The 15,773-nt window shown below is 42.9% G+C and overlaps 1 protein-coding gene across 4 annotated transcripts in view; it reads left to right on the forward strand.

Annotated features, from left to right (window-relative positions):
• Positions 1-1,374: 1,374 nt before the first annotated feature.
• The window catches only part of C2CD2 (C2 calcium dependent domain containing 2), a 66,613-nt gene continuing 52,214 nt past the window's right edge, over positions 1,375-15,773 (forward strand). For all 4 annotated transcript variants that reach the window (XM_080919343.1, XM_080919345.1, XM_080919344.1 and 1 more), the window contains exons 1-2: positions 1,375-1,922; positions 11,420-11,518. In XM_080919343.1, coding sequence (XP_080775469.1) covers positions 1,662-1,922; positions 11,420-11,518 — 360 coding nt within the window. In that variant the 5' untranslated portion in view covers positions 1,375-1,661. The remainder of the gene's footprint in view (positions 1,923-11,419; positions 11,519-15,773) is intronic.

The following is a 15,773-nucleotide window of genomic DNA, read 5'->3' on the forward strand; positions in this document are numbered from 1 at the left end:
CCAGCATATACATATGAAGGAAGGTAGACTTGGGCACATGTAAACATGGTCTAGTTTTTCAGATGCCTGATAAGACCCACATCATCCAACTAAATAGGTCTAGCTATAGGCTAGAAAATAAATGGCCTTTTCTTTAAATGAGAACATATTTTCTTTGTTTCTGCTTAAAATACCACATATGATGAGGGAAAGGGGAGTAAGACTTAGCATTTAGCCAGTGGACTATGACTGCTAGAGTTCATCAGCTTATGGTAATTTGCAGGATGTGACGGCTACTAAAGTTTTTGTTGTTTGCTTATTTGTTTTTTTTTTTTTGTTTGTGTTTGTTTGCTTGTTTTTGTTTTGTCAAGACAGGGTTAGGGAGTTTTAATCCCGTATTCTAACTAGAAAATGTTCAAGCTCAATCCCAGGAGCCTTGAACTGATTCCATTCTGTTCCCACAGTCTCTCTGTCCAACTGCCACCCAATGTTTCTCCTCAAAGATAGAGGTGGTAGGGACACTGATACTAGATCCCTATTTCCCCTGATGTATCCAGTCATTGGTTCCAACATAGTAAAAGAAGGCTGAGTGTTAGGTCCATCTAACCCAACTTGAAGTACAATTCAATTGAAACAGTTGCAGAAAACACCACTGAACCACATTAAGAGTTAGACTGTGTCAGGTCTTGGAGAGTCTGACTACTGTTTCTGACAACTTTCTGAAAATTTCCTTCTCAAGCTGAGCATGCAGAAGGCCGTGACAAATGTACAAAACACTGATAGTGCATGCACGCACGCGCGTGTACACACACATACACACACACACACATCTCACTACCACATACACCATATCAAATTCACCTTCCACCATACCACACAAGTGTTCTCTCTCCCTCCCTCCCTCTCCCCTCCTTCCCCCCTCCCCCTCTCTCTCCCTCTCTCATCTATCCATATCCTGAACTATGGCCTGGGTTTGACAAGCACATCCCTAGATCTTGAAATAGGACAGGCATCATCCCCATACTGCAGACCATCAGCCTACTTTAGGGTGATAGTTACAGGCTGCTGAGGCTGGTCTTGCAAAGACATAGTCCTGGAAGTAGGGAAATTCTTGGAATTCTCGCTTTATCTGGGCATCCTACCCACGCGCGAGCGAGCGCACAGATCCCAGCCAAGGCACTTGGTAGTAACCTTTTGGGATCTAGAGAGTTAAGCATGGCACCCAGACGAGGTCGCCACCTTCTCACTACTCAAGTTGGTGGCAGTAGGGGACTTGCGCGCTTATGCGTTGAGGGCCCTGGGGGCCTTTAAGGAGGCGGGCCTGTAAAAAGAGAGACTCCACTCCTGCTCCGCCCCTAGGCCCGGCCTCCTGCGGTTACTGTGGGCCGCGGGCGGGACACTCCAGGCAGCAAGCTGGAAGGAGAGCCTTGTCTTGAATTTCTCAACCGCGCTTGGGGTAGCAGCTTCCTCCGTCCCGCGTTCAGCTCCTAGGCGCTCAGAGCTCAATTTGGTGTGCTTACCGGTCCTCGCCGCCCTCCCTGCTGTCTCGGTCTCCCAGGCCCCAGACCCTGTGCACTGCGTCCCGGCGGATGTCCTGAGTCGCCACCAGCCGGCTCCCCGCGCCCTGGGGCCGCGGCTGATCGGGGAAGTCGAAGCGCGCGCGCCGGGTATGCGCCGTCAGCATGGGCTCGTGGCTCGGCGAGGTGCAGTGGTTCTTTTTGGTGTCGCTCTTCGTCGCAGCCCTGGGCACAGTGGGCCTGTATCTGGCGCAGTGGGCGCTGGCCAAGGCGCGACCCCCGCCCCGGCGGCGGGCGGAGCCGGATGAGCTAAGGCGCCGGGAGCCGGACACACTCCTTTCCTGGATACTGACACGGGATAGCTGGGGAAACCAGTGGCAGGCGGCCTGGGTGACCGCCCTGAACTATGAGGCCGAAAGGAGAGGGGTGAGTTCCTAGGAGAGCGTGGTGTTTGAAGGTGAGAGGGGCGTCGGAAAGAGCCCTGTTCATGGAAGGCCACCTAACTCGCCACCCTGAGCCTACCGAAGCAAGGCATTCTTTGAAGTTAGAACCAGAGAGAGTGAAGCAGTTGCGGTGGGGAATTAACGTGACTGTTTCACACAGCAAACATCTTCAGCTCCGTGGGGCTGTCTGTGGGAGAACCACCCAACCGGTCCCTATAGGATTCCGGGTGGGCACCTACTGATACTGAACCCGATAAATGGATAACTGTGATCAAAATATGTTTCCATTTCGAATCTTGTTCTCTGCCTTAAGCTTCTAAATTCTAAAAGGCTTGCATTTCTGAGCACATAGAATAGTGCCTGTTTACTGAGATTTCACTGCTTGTCAGATATGGCCCTGGGGACTGTAAATGTTTATGTCACTTCCAAATCAGCATCATACATCTGAGGAAACTGAGCCCTGGAAGGTTAAAGTAGTCTGGTGTCAGAGCCAAGATGAGAACCCAAATGTGCTGACCTCACACCTTGGGCTTATTACTTGGCTCTGTGCCTCATACTCTTGTGGTTGTTTCTTTCATTGTTAATTGCTTGCTGACTTATTTTTACTTTTAAGAGATGTTAGTGTAAGGACAAGTTCCTGGCGTCTACAATTTGGAGGCATTCCACAGGGGAATTAGGAGGTTGGTGGGACAGCTGGCACCTGTCAGCACTACAGCTGTCCCTCAACTTCAGGTACACAGGCCTCTGTACCTGCTGTGCAGACCAGTGGAGAAGGCCCACACTGCCAGCCTTGAACACAGTGAATACAATAATGTCCAGTCATTGTCATGCTGAACCTATCCACTTTCAGAATATTACACTAGGCCGAGAGGCTAATCTTTGTGTCCGGGCCTTTAAAAAACAAAAAACAAAAGAAAACAAAACAAAACAAAACAAAAAACCAAACCTTTAAGCTGCTGTCACTGTCATTTGATCTGGCGTTAGAAGCCTGGCTTCAGTACAGAGAACACAGAGTTGCCTAAGCTGATGCCAGTCTTGCTCTTTTTTTCTGAGTGTGCTATCAAGTGTGCTGGTTAATGATCTGTAGGAGGTCGGCACTGGTGGCCTAGAGTCGGTGACTCTCCCTTCTGTGAATTTTGGATGTTTTATTTCCTGCCATTTCATGGTTGACTTCCTAAAATAGGATCACTCTAGACACATTCCCAGGGTTTCATGTGCCTGGAAGGCTGACCAAAAAGAAGAGGAAGCCCTTCCTTAGCACTGGTCATGGTTGGGCAAATGAATTCCCATTGAATTAGTGATAGGTGAAATCCTCTCATCTGTCTCTCTGGCCTTTGTGGTTAAGGATGGCATGGGTCAGGGTGGGCTGGAAAGACACTGGCATGGTCTTGTTTATTCTCTGCTCTTTGCCAAATTCAGCCATTTATCTCTAGAGAGCTCCTGTTTGAAAGTGTCCGTACCATATTGGATTTAAGCTCAAAGTAACTTTGCAGGGGCACTTTTGTACAGAAATTGGTGTTAGCTATCCCTTAGTACAGTTTTGTTGTACTTGAATGACTTGGTACTTGATACCTGAGAATGCTGCTTGAATGTATTCAAATGGAGGGGTTTGCATGTAGATAGGAACTCAGTCACTTACCTCGATACTGGTTTCTTGGGACTTGGATGTTGTTTCAGTAATGACACATGGGGCCAAATGCAGGCATTTATACTAGTGAAAGCCTGACCCCAGCAGCCATGCCTACTGGAGTTTCTCCCTGTCCTCCCCCCACTTTGAATGCCACTAATCCCTGATTAGGTTGACATTTCCATACTGCTCTAGGCACAGACAACAACAGCTTTAGAGGTCCATTGCCCAACTCTGTCCTGAAATCTCTTTGCCCGAGTTAGGTAGGGAATGAATACTTGGTCTGTCACTGGTGGGATGGAATGGTGAGACACTAGTAATGTTCAATCAGATCTAGCATCTTCCATGAAAAGGGAATTTTTCTACCCTGTAGAAACAGTAACCGGCCCCATTCCAGATTTTATGCTAGGTTTGTATTTGCATGTGTGGTATGTATGCAAATACACATGTAATGTGTGTACATGTAGAGACCAGAAGACAACCTCAAGGTTACTATTCACTTTGTATTTTGAGACAGGGTGTCTGATTGGCTTGGAGCTCACTGATTTGGTTAGGCTGTCTGGCTAGCAATCTCCAAGAATCCACCTGTTGCTGCCTCTTGAGCCTCTACAGCTTCCACATGCTGGAATTACAAGCATGCTGCTATGTTACACCTAATTTAGTTCCTTAGATTCTGGGAATCTAACTTAGATCCTCATCTTTACACAGCAAACAAGCACTTTGCTCATTAAGCTATCTTAGTTGTTTTAAAATTGAAAGAAACTCAAACTTTTTTACTCAAGCCCTTCCTCTCTAGAGGTGAGGAGCTAAAGCTTGAGAGCTGAGAGCGCAAGGTCTGGCTTCTTCATGGTCCCAAATCAGCTACAGCCATGCCTTGTAGGAAGAAAATACATTCTGAACCCCAAGTGTTTCTTCTGAATAAAGTGCAATGAAGAGGACCTGAGTGATGTAGCTGAATCCCTGTGATCCAAGAATTAAGCAGTGACTCAAGGTGGCTTCTTTGTGCTCTTATTAGTATAGCTGTGTGAGCTCCAACCCATCGCTCCAGAAGTTGTTTATAGGGTGATTAGTTAGGTGGGAAAGAGGGGAAGCCATCTGGTCAGTAACCTTCCAGTGAGTAGGAATTCTAGGACTTATAAGAAATATCCTTGCATACTTCTCTATCACAGTGCCACATTCACAAGAAGTGCTTGGGTTAGCTGAAGGTTAGAGAACAGGAGATACTTTCTTCCCTTTGGGTGAGGAGCCACTGTACACACCTGTCTTTAGCCATCTGTCAAGCAACAATGCCTATAGTTGATGGATTTTACATTAAGTCTAAATTCTTCACCAAGTTTGACTTTACGAAAACTTATGTCCATTGTTGGAGTCATATTTCTGTAACAGAGAATCAGAAAACCTGGAAAGCATTGAGTTATCTGAAGATAGCTGCTCAGGGTTGCCCCATGACTGGCCTGTAGTCACCTGAATACTTTGGCTTGTGGTAATAATCAGTTTACACTAGTGATGGCCCATACTCCTACACCACCTAAGATTACCGAAGATTGCTGTTTCCAATGCCCTGGCTTGGGATGCCAGCATGCTTGTAGCAGGTAGCCTCACCTGTGACTTCAGGACTTCCCTTCTACCCTGCTGCTTTGGAGAACACACGCAGGTCTCAGAGTTCATGTTCTGCTGCTGTTGTCATGGGTTTCTCTGGTGTTTCCTCCCTGCCCTCAACTGGCCATGGTGCTAGATTAGGAAGATTCTTAGACCTGCTCATTTCTATAATCATTCAACTCAGGATTTCTTCATAGAAATTTTCTAAAACAATGAAAACAGTGAAACTGTTGGGCAATTTATTGTCTTTGGAGAATGGGAAGTCAGTGTGAACTTAGAACATGTCTGAATAGCACTGACTTCTCTGAGATTCTGAAGCTTGCATGTAAATAGTGGCCAGAAACTACAGTGTCTTTCCATCATCTAATGACTTTTAAGCCATGCTTTCAAAAACCAATGGCAGAAGCTGTGCACAGAAAGACTGGTAATGAGCCTCCTGTTAGCCACTCAAGTAAGGGCCCTGGATCAGTTTGTTGCCCCCACTCACCCCATTGAGAAGTAAAATGGGTTTTGAGGCAACTCTGTGAACTCTACCATGCCCCTCATACCCAGTCTCCTTTTTGTAGCTTATACACTCAGGACTATTCCCAGTACAAGGACCTTCCCACAGGGCATCCCAGAGTTCCTTGTAGTACATAGCTCCTTTCTCATTTAATTTCTTGAGTCCTTTAATTCTATAAGGATGCAGCCCCACCCACACACCTAGCAGCTTGTACTTGTTCCCTTCTTGGTCACTGTGCCTTCATCTGCTCTCTGAATTGTGAGCTGAGACAGAACTTAGGTCTCTCTGCAGAGATGGACTTCATGCCCAGCAAACTCTGTGCATGAGTGGAGTAAAAGACAGGCCTGGTAGAAGGAGAAGATAGTGTCATGAACACCATGGCATCTTAATGCAAGCCTCAGACTTGGAAACCAACAGGCCCCAAGAAGAGCAACAGCCTGCTTAATGTGCTCTGTTTTAGGATTCTTAAGAACAGAAACATGAAAGGAAGGTGGCTTGTGACTGCAGATCAATAGTGTGAAGCCCAAGACAAGTGCCAATGGAGCTGTTCTTTGTACTCAGCCATGCTCCCAAAAGAAATTCAGGAAAGAGTGGGTGTCTTATCCACACCAACCAAAAATCAGCCAAAGCTAATTCCAAACCAATTCTAGTGACTGAGGAGGGAAAAGAGTTCTTTAACACTGTGAAAGATCTGTGAGAGCCATGACTGGAGTTTGATTCCCAACTCTGTACTCACGAGCTGTGTGGTCTTGGGCAAGTCTGATCTCTCTGTATTTCTGCAGAAGGGAATGCCATACAGATGTTATGAGCCTGTATAACGATGTGAGCAGGGCCTGGTATATCATGAGTAAGGTGGGCTATTCTTTTGAAGGTTTTCCTTTGAAAACTGATTTGCTTTTGGAGTTACAGAAAAGTTGGAAAGTAATTGAATTTCTATGTGTTCCTCACTCAGCATCCCATAATTATCACTCAAATTATTAGAGCAAAATTGCTGTTGGTACAGGGGTGCTATAACTTACAACTGGAGAAATTTAGATAGAACAATGGGCTCACCTAGGTACAGCACTCAATAAAATTAACACTGTATAGAACAAGAGGTTAACCTGAGCACACTTGTAGTTACAACTAAAAGCACAGTGAAATTAACATTGTAACACTACAAGATATTAACATTGTCACAATCCCTTTAATAAGAAAACAAAGCATTTCTCAATTTCAGTAGCTTTTTCTGCATATTATCTTATTGCTCAAGGTCCCCACAGGTTTCTAGTGATCCTTAATTGGAACTTCTTAGTCTCCCATAGTCTGTAATGGCTTCTCATTTTGTCTTGTTGTTTACAACCTTGATAGTATGGAGTGCTGTTGATTATTATTTTGCTAAATATTTGTCTGATTTATCCTGCTGTTGGTTTGAGACTGTACATACAGAAATAGCAACCCATGACTGTTCAGTATGAGGAGCTCATGGTATTGGTGTAACTTGCTACTGGGATAGTGTGTCTTGGCTCCTTTGGTGAGATGGTTTTATGCCTTATGTTTTCACATTTGGCTAGAGTTACCTTGTCTTGGGAGATGCATCCTTGGATGTTTTTGCTCTCAATTTAGTGTCCCTTGTGTGGCTCACCTACAACAGTTACCTATGTGGAGTTTCCTTAATGGTGATTTGCTATTTCCTTCTTTATGTTATCTACTGGAACTCTTGCTGAAAGAGGTAATGCTCTATGTATATTTGTCTGGTTATATACATCACTGCTTCTGTGTGTTTCTCTAGCCAGCTGTGTTCTTGTCAGCCCACACTTGTCTGTCTGTCTTACCTTTTTGGTTTTTTTTTTTTTTTTTTTTCTTTACATGTATTTTCTTCTCTGGTCCTGGATCTAGCCACTTCTCTGAGTAACTTCAGTTGAGGATGTAGAATTTGGGTATGCATACCACTGCTCAGCTCTCAGTGTTCTAGATCCTTCCAGTGGATAGCACATCAGCATAGGTGTGGGCATGAAAATATCTGTGTTTTCATATCTATTAGCATTTGATTTCTAAGCCATGAATGCATATCAATAATCTCCTTTTTAGCTCAACAGCATGGTTCATTTTAGTCTTCTCTCTCTCTCTCTCTCTCTCTCTCTCGTGTGTGTGTGTGTGTGTGTGTGTGTGTGTGTGTGTGTGTGTGTGTGTATGTGTACTTATGTGCACAACTGTCATTCCTTAGGTGACATCTACATTGTTTTTTGAGATAGGATCTCTTATTGGCTTGGAACTCTTGGCCTGTGAGCCTCTGGTAGCCTCCTGTGTCTCCCAGCCCAACCTTCCCTAGCAAGCATCAGTACATCTGACTGTTTTGTTTGGCCTATAGGGGTGGAATTCAGGTGGTCAGCTTGTACAGCAAACACTTTACCAATTGAGACATCCCCAGCTATCTTCCTCACTTTTAGTTTTTTTGCATGATCAGTTGATCAATTTGAGTCCACACATTGCTAAACCTGTAGAATCATATGTGCTGGATTATAGGTTCTGTGCACAGTCAGGATGAATGTTCTTAATATCCATCTTCCTACTAGCTTTGAATAGTTATGTTATTAATTTATCATGTTAGGCTTCTTTATATTTGTTTCTCTCTAGTTTCTTCTACATCTTGGTTTAAAGGTGCCTGCAGTTAAGCCCAATGACTTGATTTTAATCACTAGAACCCATTTTGTGAAAGAGAATTAACCCCTTCGAGTTTTCCTCTGACCTCCACATGCATGCCTCAGCTTCAATATAGAAATATGTAAGAAATTAATAAAATACTTTAAAAACTCAAGCTGGAAAAAGAAGGCTTGGTGTGTGAGGATGCTTATTGCTAAGCATGATACCCACAGTTCAACCCTTAAAACCTACATGGAGGAAGGAGAGAACCAACTCATTTGTACTCTGACTTCTACAAATGTGTTAAATATTAAATTTACTCCCAGCGTTCTGAGTACCTTGGGTTGTTATTTTTGCCACATGCAATATCCCTATCTGAAATTTTTGGGTCAGAAGTGTTCTTGATGTCTGATTCTGAAATATTTATGTATGTATAATTACCTTCAAGATGGGACCTGAGCCTAGACATGGACATCTGTTCTGTTTCATGTATATCTTAAGGAGTGTGCATGGTGCCCAGGCTAGTACATACTGAAAATAATTTGTCACAGATTTTAAACAGTCCTGTGTTTAAAACAAAGCTTCATGGTATGGAGTTTTCCACTTGCATTCGGCCTGTTCTACATTTTCTCATCATTGTACAGAGCACAGTTCTAATCACAGAGACTCTGTATTATGGGTCAGAGTATGAAGGTCACCTATCTAACTTTTCAGTTTTTGTTTGGTGTGTGTGTGTGTGTGTGTGTGTTTGTTTGTTTGTTTGTTTGTAAGGTGGGGTTGTGTGTGAATGTGTGTTTTTCTGGAATTTCCTACATGATGGGTTACTCATGTGTGTACAGTCTTTTGGTAGTCTGGGCAGGTGGCTATGGATGAGATGGTATTGCTAACCTTCAGCAGACTATCAGTAGTGTAGGAATTGGTTGAAAACTGTGGGCTCACTCTACTCCTGAGCCCCAGAGCAGGTGGATTTGAAGCAGAAAGGTAGTCTCTCTATCCTTATTTTTAACTTATAATGTGTGTCCTTTGTAAGAGTATCCCTTGACATTAAAGATCTTTCTGTGGTTTTACCCAGAAGGCACCACAGGAAGGAACTTCCACCCTACTTGCCCTACTATGGCTCCAGGACAGAGTCTGTGTTCAGGTGGAAAGATGGTAGCCCAATATTTCTAGGGTTCTCTCTGGGAGGCTCTGTTCTGCTGCCTTACCTTAGCATCTAGGCACTCTGTTGATGGTACCTCTGTGCCACAAGGTTAGCTTATAGTGCAGTAACTTCAGCAAGTTCATTAGTCAGCTGCTCCTCCCAAAACCAGCTCCAGCCCCAGACTCTGCCAGAACAGCCTGGACATGGTAATTTCATCCCCACTGCCATGTAGATTTTTACCACCTCTCATGATAGAAGCATGAAGTAGGTGCTATTAGCAGGGTGAGGTTCTAAATCCTAAATCTAAGTGAACTGTGTTTTTATGCTTGACTTTGATCGCTGGGAATTCTTGAAAAATCAGGAAATGTCATGGTTGTTCTACACTAGGGCTGCCAGAGCATCTCTGGTCCCATCACATGCCAGTTCTATCTTTTCTCATACTCATATAGGTAACTAACTCACTGCCATGGAGTCCTGGCTTTTAGGACACACAAAAAGCAGCAGCTTCTTGCTACCCAGTCAGAAGTTAGATAGGAAAGACTCTCTGGCAGGAAAAGTTAAAGAAGGTTTCATTCTAAGGGCATCTTGATACACAAGCTAGGACTTTCTAGAGAACTCATTTTAAGAGGACAGTCCTTGATTTGCTCTCCAAACCCATATTTACTTTTATAAAGCATCACTTTTGCATTGATTTAGTATATCTGCCATTTGGGGATTTAAAAATAAAAACAAACAAACAAAAAACCAAAACAGGGTCTCATATAACCTAAGCTGGTATCAAACTCCATATGTAGTCAAGAGTAGCTTTGAACTTTTTTATCTTTCTCCCTTCACCTTTTAAGTGCTAGGATTTCAGCACCATATAGCACCATGCCAGTAGAATCTGAAGCTTCGTGGATGCTAGACAGGAACTTGGCCAGCTGAGCTATATCCCCAGCCCTCATTTGGAAATTTTTAACTTAAAAGACACTACCTACCTCTGCTGCCCTAGAAAAAAAAAAGGATGATTCAATGATTAAACCCCTTGCTATACAAGTATGTGGATCTGAGTTTGAATCCACAGAACGAATGTGAAAGTCAGGTGTGATAGCATGTGTCTTTATAACCTTAGAGTTCATATGGTGAGATAAGAGGCATGAAAATTCCTGAAGTTCATTGTCAGGTAGCCTTGTGCATGGAGACTGTCTCAAACAAGGATGAAGAATTTCCTCTGAACTCCACATTTGGACTGTGACAGGCATGCACTTGCATTCACCCAAACATTTACACACACACTCTCTCTCTCTCTCTATCTCTCTGTCTCTCTCTCACACACACACACAAACTAACTGACTAAATAAATAAATAAAATAGAAAGACACCAGAGTTCACTGAAGAATGCATGGAGTTATTGAACCATGTGGCTGGGGAACCAGGCAGCTTTGGAGGGCTGTGAGGTAAAGACTTGAGATACAGCCACTAGACAGGTTCCTTTCCAGCCAGTAGCTTTCTGTGTCATTTCACATTTCAGAGAGATGCCAGGCTCTGGGTTTCTGCCCAGCAGTGGAAGGGGAGAAAGGAGATGGCACTTCAAGTGCCAGTGCCCCTACATCCCCATAAAGCAGGAGAGGTAATTCCCTCCTTCCAGAGAAGAGCACTTCCTTAGTAAGGAGGAGACAGCTGAGAAGGTAAGGTACACCCATAGTCTGCCCTGTGCACTTCTCTCCATTCAAAACCTTAGGGCTCAGCACAAGGGTTCTTTGCTTCATCTTTGAGTCAATTGTTCTCTCTCTCTCTCTCTCTCTCTCTCTCTCTCTCTCTGTGTGTGTGTGCGTGTATGTGTGTGTGTGTGTGTGTGTGCGCGCGCGCGCGCATAAATCTACTAATATTTAACCATTGCTGGGATGTTTTGTTACAGTTTTTAATTTTTTTGTAGCAAGTGTGTATTTAAAAATAAATAAAATACATACTACACTTATGCATTCCTCTTCATAAGCCTCTCTTTTGCAGGGTCCACTGCATCTCTCTTTCCAGAAGGACCCACGGCCACAGTCCTTGCAGTTGACAGTTGGGGAGGTATCCAGTGTGGTCAAATCAACTCAGGAGAAGGTGAGCTGGTGTTTCAACTGTGCCATCTTTCCCTGTGTACTGAGTGAGTGCCAAGCTGGAGCTAGGCAAGTGCTTTGCTTCAGAGTTACTGAAAGTGCAGAACTATTAATCTTGGAAGAAATTAATTATTATTTTTTAAATTTTTTTAAAAGTCTAGTCTGCACATAAGAGAATATCATTAGGCATTGAGATGGACAGAAACACCAGCATATGTGTGCACACCATCAGTGAGCTTAGAAAACATGTTACTGGGGACTAGGATGAAACTCAGTTGGAAACACGGCTAGCATGCGTGAAGCATGTGTTTGATCCCTAGAATATAACTTAGGTATTATGGTATGTACCTATTATCCTAATATTCAGAATGTAGGGGCAGGAAGATCAGAAGTTCAAGGTCATCCTCAGCTATATAGTGAGTTTAAGGCCAAACAGCTACACAAGGCCTTATATCACAAAACAACAAATATCATGCAGCCCTGTTTATATGAAATTCCCAGAACAGATAAACCATTGAATAGAACCAGGCTAGAGATGCCAGGACCTGGGTAAGGAGGGGCCTGGTAGGGATTGGAGTGTTACCTATAGGCAGAGGGTTTGATAGCCATATAGCTACCAATGTGTTGAAAGCATTTGAGTGCTCAGTATAAAAGGCTGAATTCTATGGCCTTTTAGTAAAGCTGGTGTGTGTACATATGTGAAACTATTTGTGTGAGGCTGAGTTTCTGAGCCAGTGAGATGTGATATAAAATTAGTCCTATTGTTCTGAATTTATATGTAAAATGCACATATGAGACTGACCAGAAAGTCTAAGGAATTCTCAAGACTAAGTCTAAGAAATATTAAAAATCAAAGATTAATTTCAGCCTGCTGTATTTACATGCCATCTTTTACTCACTGCCTTTATTGCTAATGTTTATCATTAATACTATGCATTTTGTATCTGTGGGTCTAAATCTTTACCTATGTTAAAAATGGAATATTTGATTTGCCACCATCATTATATTTGAAAAGTTTATCTGCAGTTTGGATTTTAAAACATCTTTTAAAAGCCTCTAATAGGTCATTTGTTTTCTAGCAGATTTTAACCCCAGTTCTATGAGGTTAAGTGCTTTCTTCAAAATCTTCAGGCAGGAGGAACACACAGCATATATACATATATTCAGGCAAATATAACAACATGTATAAGATAAAATTGAAATATAATTTTAATAAAAAAGGCTTATTTGCCTAATATTCAGTTATCTTTGAAACTCAAAAATCCTCCCTACATGGCTAGTGAGATGTCCTTGCCACCGTGATTCCTATGGATGTCAGATGAGTGAGTCTTACTATAAGAGGAAAAGAGTTCCCTCAGTGCCATTCATTACAACTCTTGAAAATGTACTTCTATCTACATAAAATGAATATAGATTTGGGCTAGGGAGATGGCTCAGTAGTTTAAAGTGCTTGCTGCTTTGGCAGAGGACTAAAGTTTGTTTCCTAACATCCATACTGAGTAGATCACAACCTCCAGTAACTCCTAGCTCTAGGGTATCTGACACCTCTTCTGGCCTCAAAGGGTATCTGCATACATTTATTTGTTTACTAAGCATCTTCTACCTGCCTGCCACTCTTGGTCCTCCCTGTCCCCCTAACAGTTTAGCTTATGCTTATATGTCACACTATACATACATGATCTCATGTATCTATATAAAATCTAGGAACCACAAATGAGGGAAACTGGCAGTATTTGTCTTCCTGAATCTTCCTTAATGAGATTTTTTCCATTTGTGTTAATTTTTTATAAAACTGACTTTATTCTTCTAAATGGCTGAAAGGAATTCCATGTTATCTAAACCATATATTCTTTATGCATTTCTCTGTTGTTGGACATCTAAGCTGTTTTTATAACTCAGCTATAGTGAATACTGCTATAGAAACATCTGTGTACAAGTATCTCTGTGAAGGGAATATATATTTTTAGTCTGTGACATAGATGATAGTTCTGTCCTCTGTCCTAGCTTCCTTCCCTCAGTGGTGACCATCCCTTCCTTCCCAGCCTTCTGTGTATTCCTCACCTCTGCATGTGAAAGATCTGTACCCATTTCACTCTCAAGTTAAATGTGTAGAGAGTGTTTAGCAGACAGCTTGGAGGGGATCCCAGGTATGCCCAGACTGGGAGGAGAATGCTATCACTCCTTACTCTACATACCTGGTGTTACCTTTACAGCAAGGATTGCTTGTATTTGTTAACCTATCAGTTTATATGCATGCTTTAGTACCAAGATTTCTCTTCATGACATTTGAGATTCATCTGATTAGTTACAGCTTTGTTTCCTTCACTGCCACTTGTCAGGGTCTGGATGAACAATGCATGTATATCCTTCTTGCTTAGCCATCATTAGGGCCAAGGGCTTGTAGAATCAGACATATTTATTCTTCTTCCTTGGCTGGATTCTTTTCTTACAGGCATAAATAACAGATGCTTCAGGGGCCTCACTATTCTCCTAACTTTTCAGGTGCACAATCAAGTGTGTCAGTTTAGGATGGGGTAGGTGGGTCCAACTCTGTTTAAAACTGGCCAAATTAGTTACTGTGCTGTTATGACATCAGTCTAAGGGAGGCCAGTACTCCCCAACCCTTGCTAGTACAGAAGTCATATGCCCATGCTATCCCCTTAGTGAGTCCACAAATGTCTCTGGAAGACACTAAAGTGACAGAAGGAACTGAAGGCTGTGGCAGGCATTGGAATATTGAAGTTGCCACAGCCATGCAGCTGGTAAGGACTGGAAGTAGATGGCCCTGTGGCCACTTTTACAGGGTAGAAACTGAGGCTTAGAGAACAGAGGGCCCAACCTTCCTGGCACCTTCTTGGGAAAGTGTCTGCTTCAACAGCCAGCTTTGACTCTGTCAGTGGCAGATAAGGACTGTACTTCTTGGGATCTGAGCAACTTGTGTTTATTGTTTTCTGAAACTGCCAATTTTTAGGGGCAGCAGATTAGTGCCAAGAACTGGCTTGGCAGCTGAGGAGGGACAGAGATACAGACATTATAGCAGTTCAGCATTAAATGTCTTCATATTGCCAAAAAAAAAAAAAAAAAAAAAAAAAAAGCAGCCTCAGAAAGTGGATGGGTGAAGTGCATTCATACTAGTCCATCTATGGGGTGAATTAGCAACCAAAGCCTTTAGGTTATTAGTTGTTATATATCCTGTTCAGAATCACACTGTTTACCATAGACAAAAGGGAAAAGCAGCCCAAGCTGTGTAAATACATCAGTATGGACATAGACTATTACTCAGCCTCATAAAGAAAGGAAATACTAACATGTTCTTCCAAGTGTATGAGGTTTTACTATGTCCAGATATAAAAAGAACAAATGCTGTAAGAGTTATTAGGTGAGGTTCTTGATTCCATCCATAGAGTCAAGTGCACAGGCAGAAAGTAGGATGGAGACTGGGAAAGGTTGGGCACAGAGTTAATTTTTTTCTGGGGACAGACCTTCTGTTTGGGAAATGGAAAGTTCTAGACTTGGGTGATGGCACTGTTCAACTACCTGCCCAGGAATAAAGGAGAGGGTGAATTCCGTTCATTATGAAAGCCAATAGAGAAATTCATAAACTTTAAAAAAGGCTTCATTTCATCCACTCAGCTTTATTTGAAATGATATTGCCCTGCACTGTGGTTTGGTCCTCATCATGCTCCTAGTTTGATTATGTGGGAGCCTCACATCCATAGGCAGAGACATGTGTGCCATGGTGTGCTGTTGTTCACAGTTTCGGAATTTACCCACAGTTTGCTTCAAGTGGTGTATTCTGTCTCAAATGTAGAAATTTATTGTTCCAAAGTTAACAACTTGGAAAACATTGAGAGGATTTTCAAACATATGTAATATCCTGTGCAGTACAAGCTTCCCTGAGGTTAGCCTGTTTGGTCTTCATGTCTGTTGTTATGCTTCCTCCCACCACATACTTATGCTTCCCTTGTGTTTTTTAAAATTGTCTAACCACCTTATTATCAGTGGGTACACAGGACTTGCTGGAGGCCAATGGCCTGTTAGGCAAAGGCTGTGTTATTCTGGGCAGGAGAAGGGATCTGAGTACAGACAAGATGTTATGCTCCCTTGTTTCTTCACACAAGGCTTGGCTTCTTGTCTCGATGTGTAGCTGGTCACATACAGCACCCAGTCTTCTTGGGTATAGAGGTAGTATGAGTTAAGTGGTACACAGGATTGCTTAGCCCGAAGTAACCAGTAACCACCTTTACGTTGCCCAAACA

This window comes from Micromys minutus (genome assembly GCF_963924665.1).
Source record: "Micromys minutus genome assembly, chromosome: 7".
NCBI classification, from domain to species: Eukaryota; Metazoa; Chordata; class Mammalia; order Rodentia; family Muridae; genus Micromys; species Micromys minutus.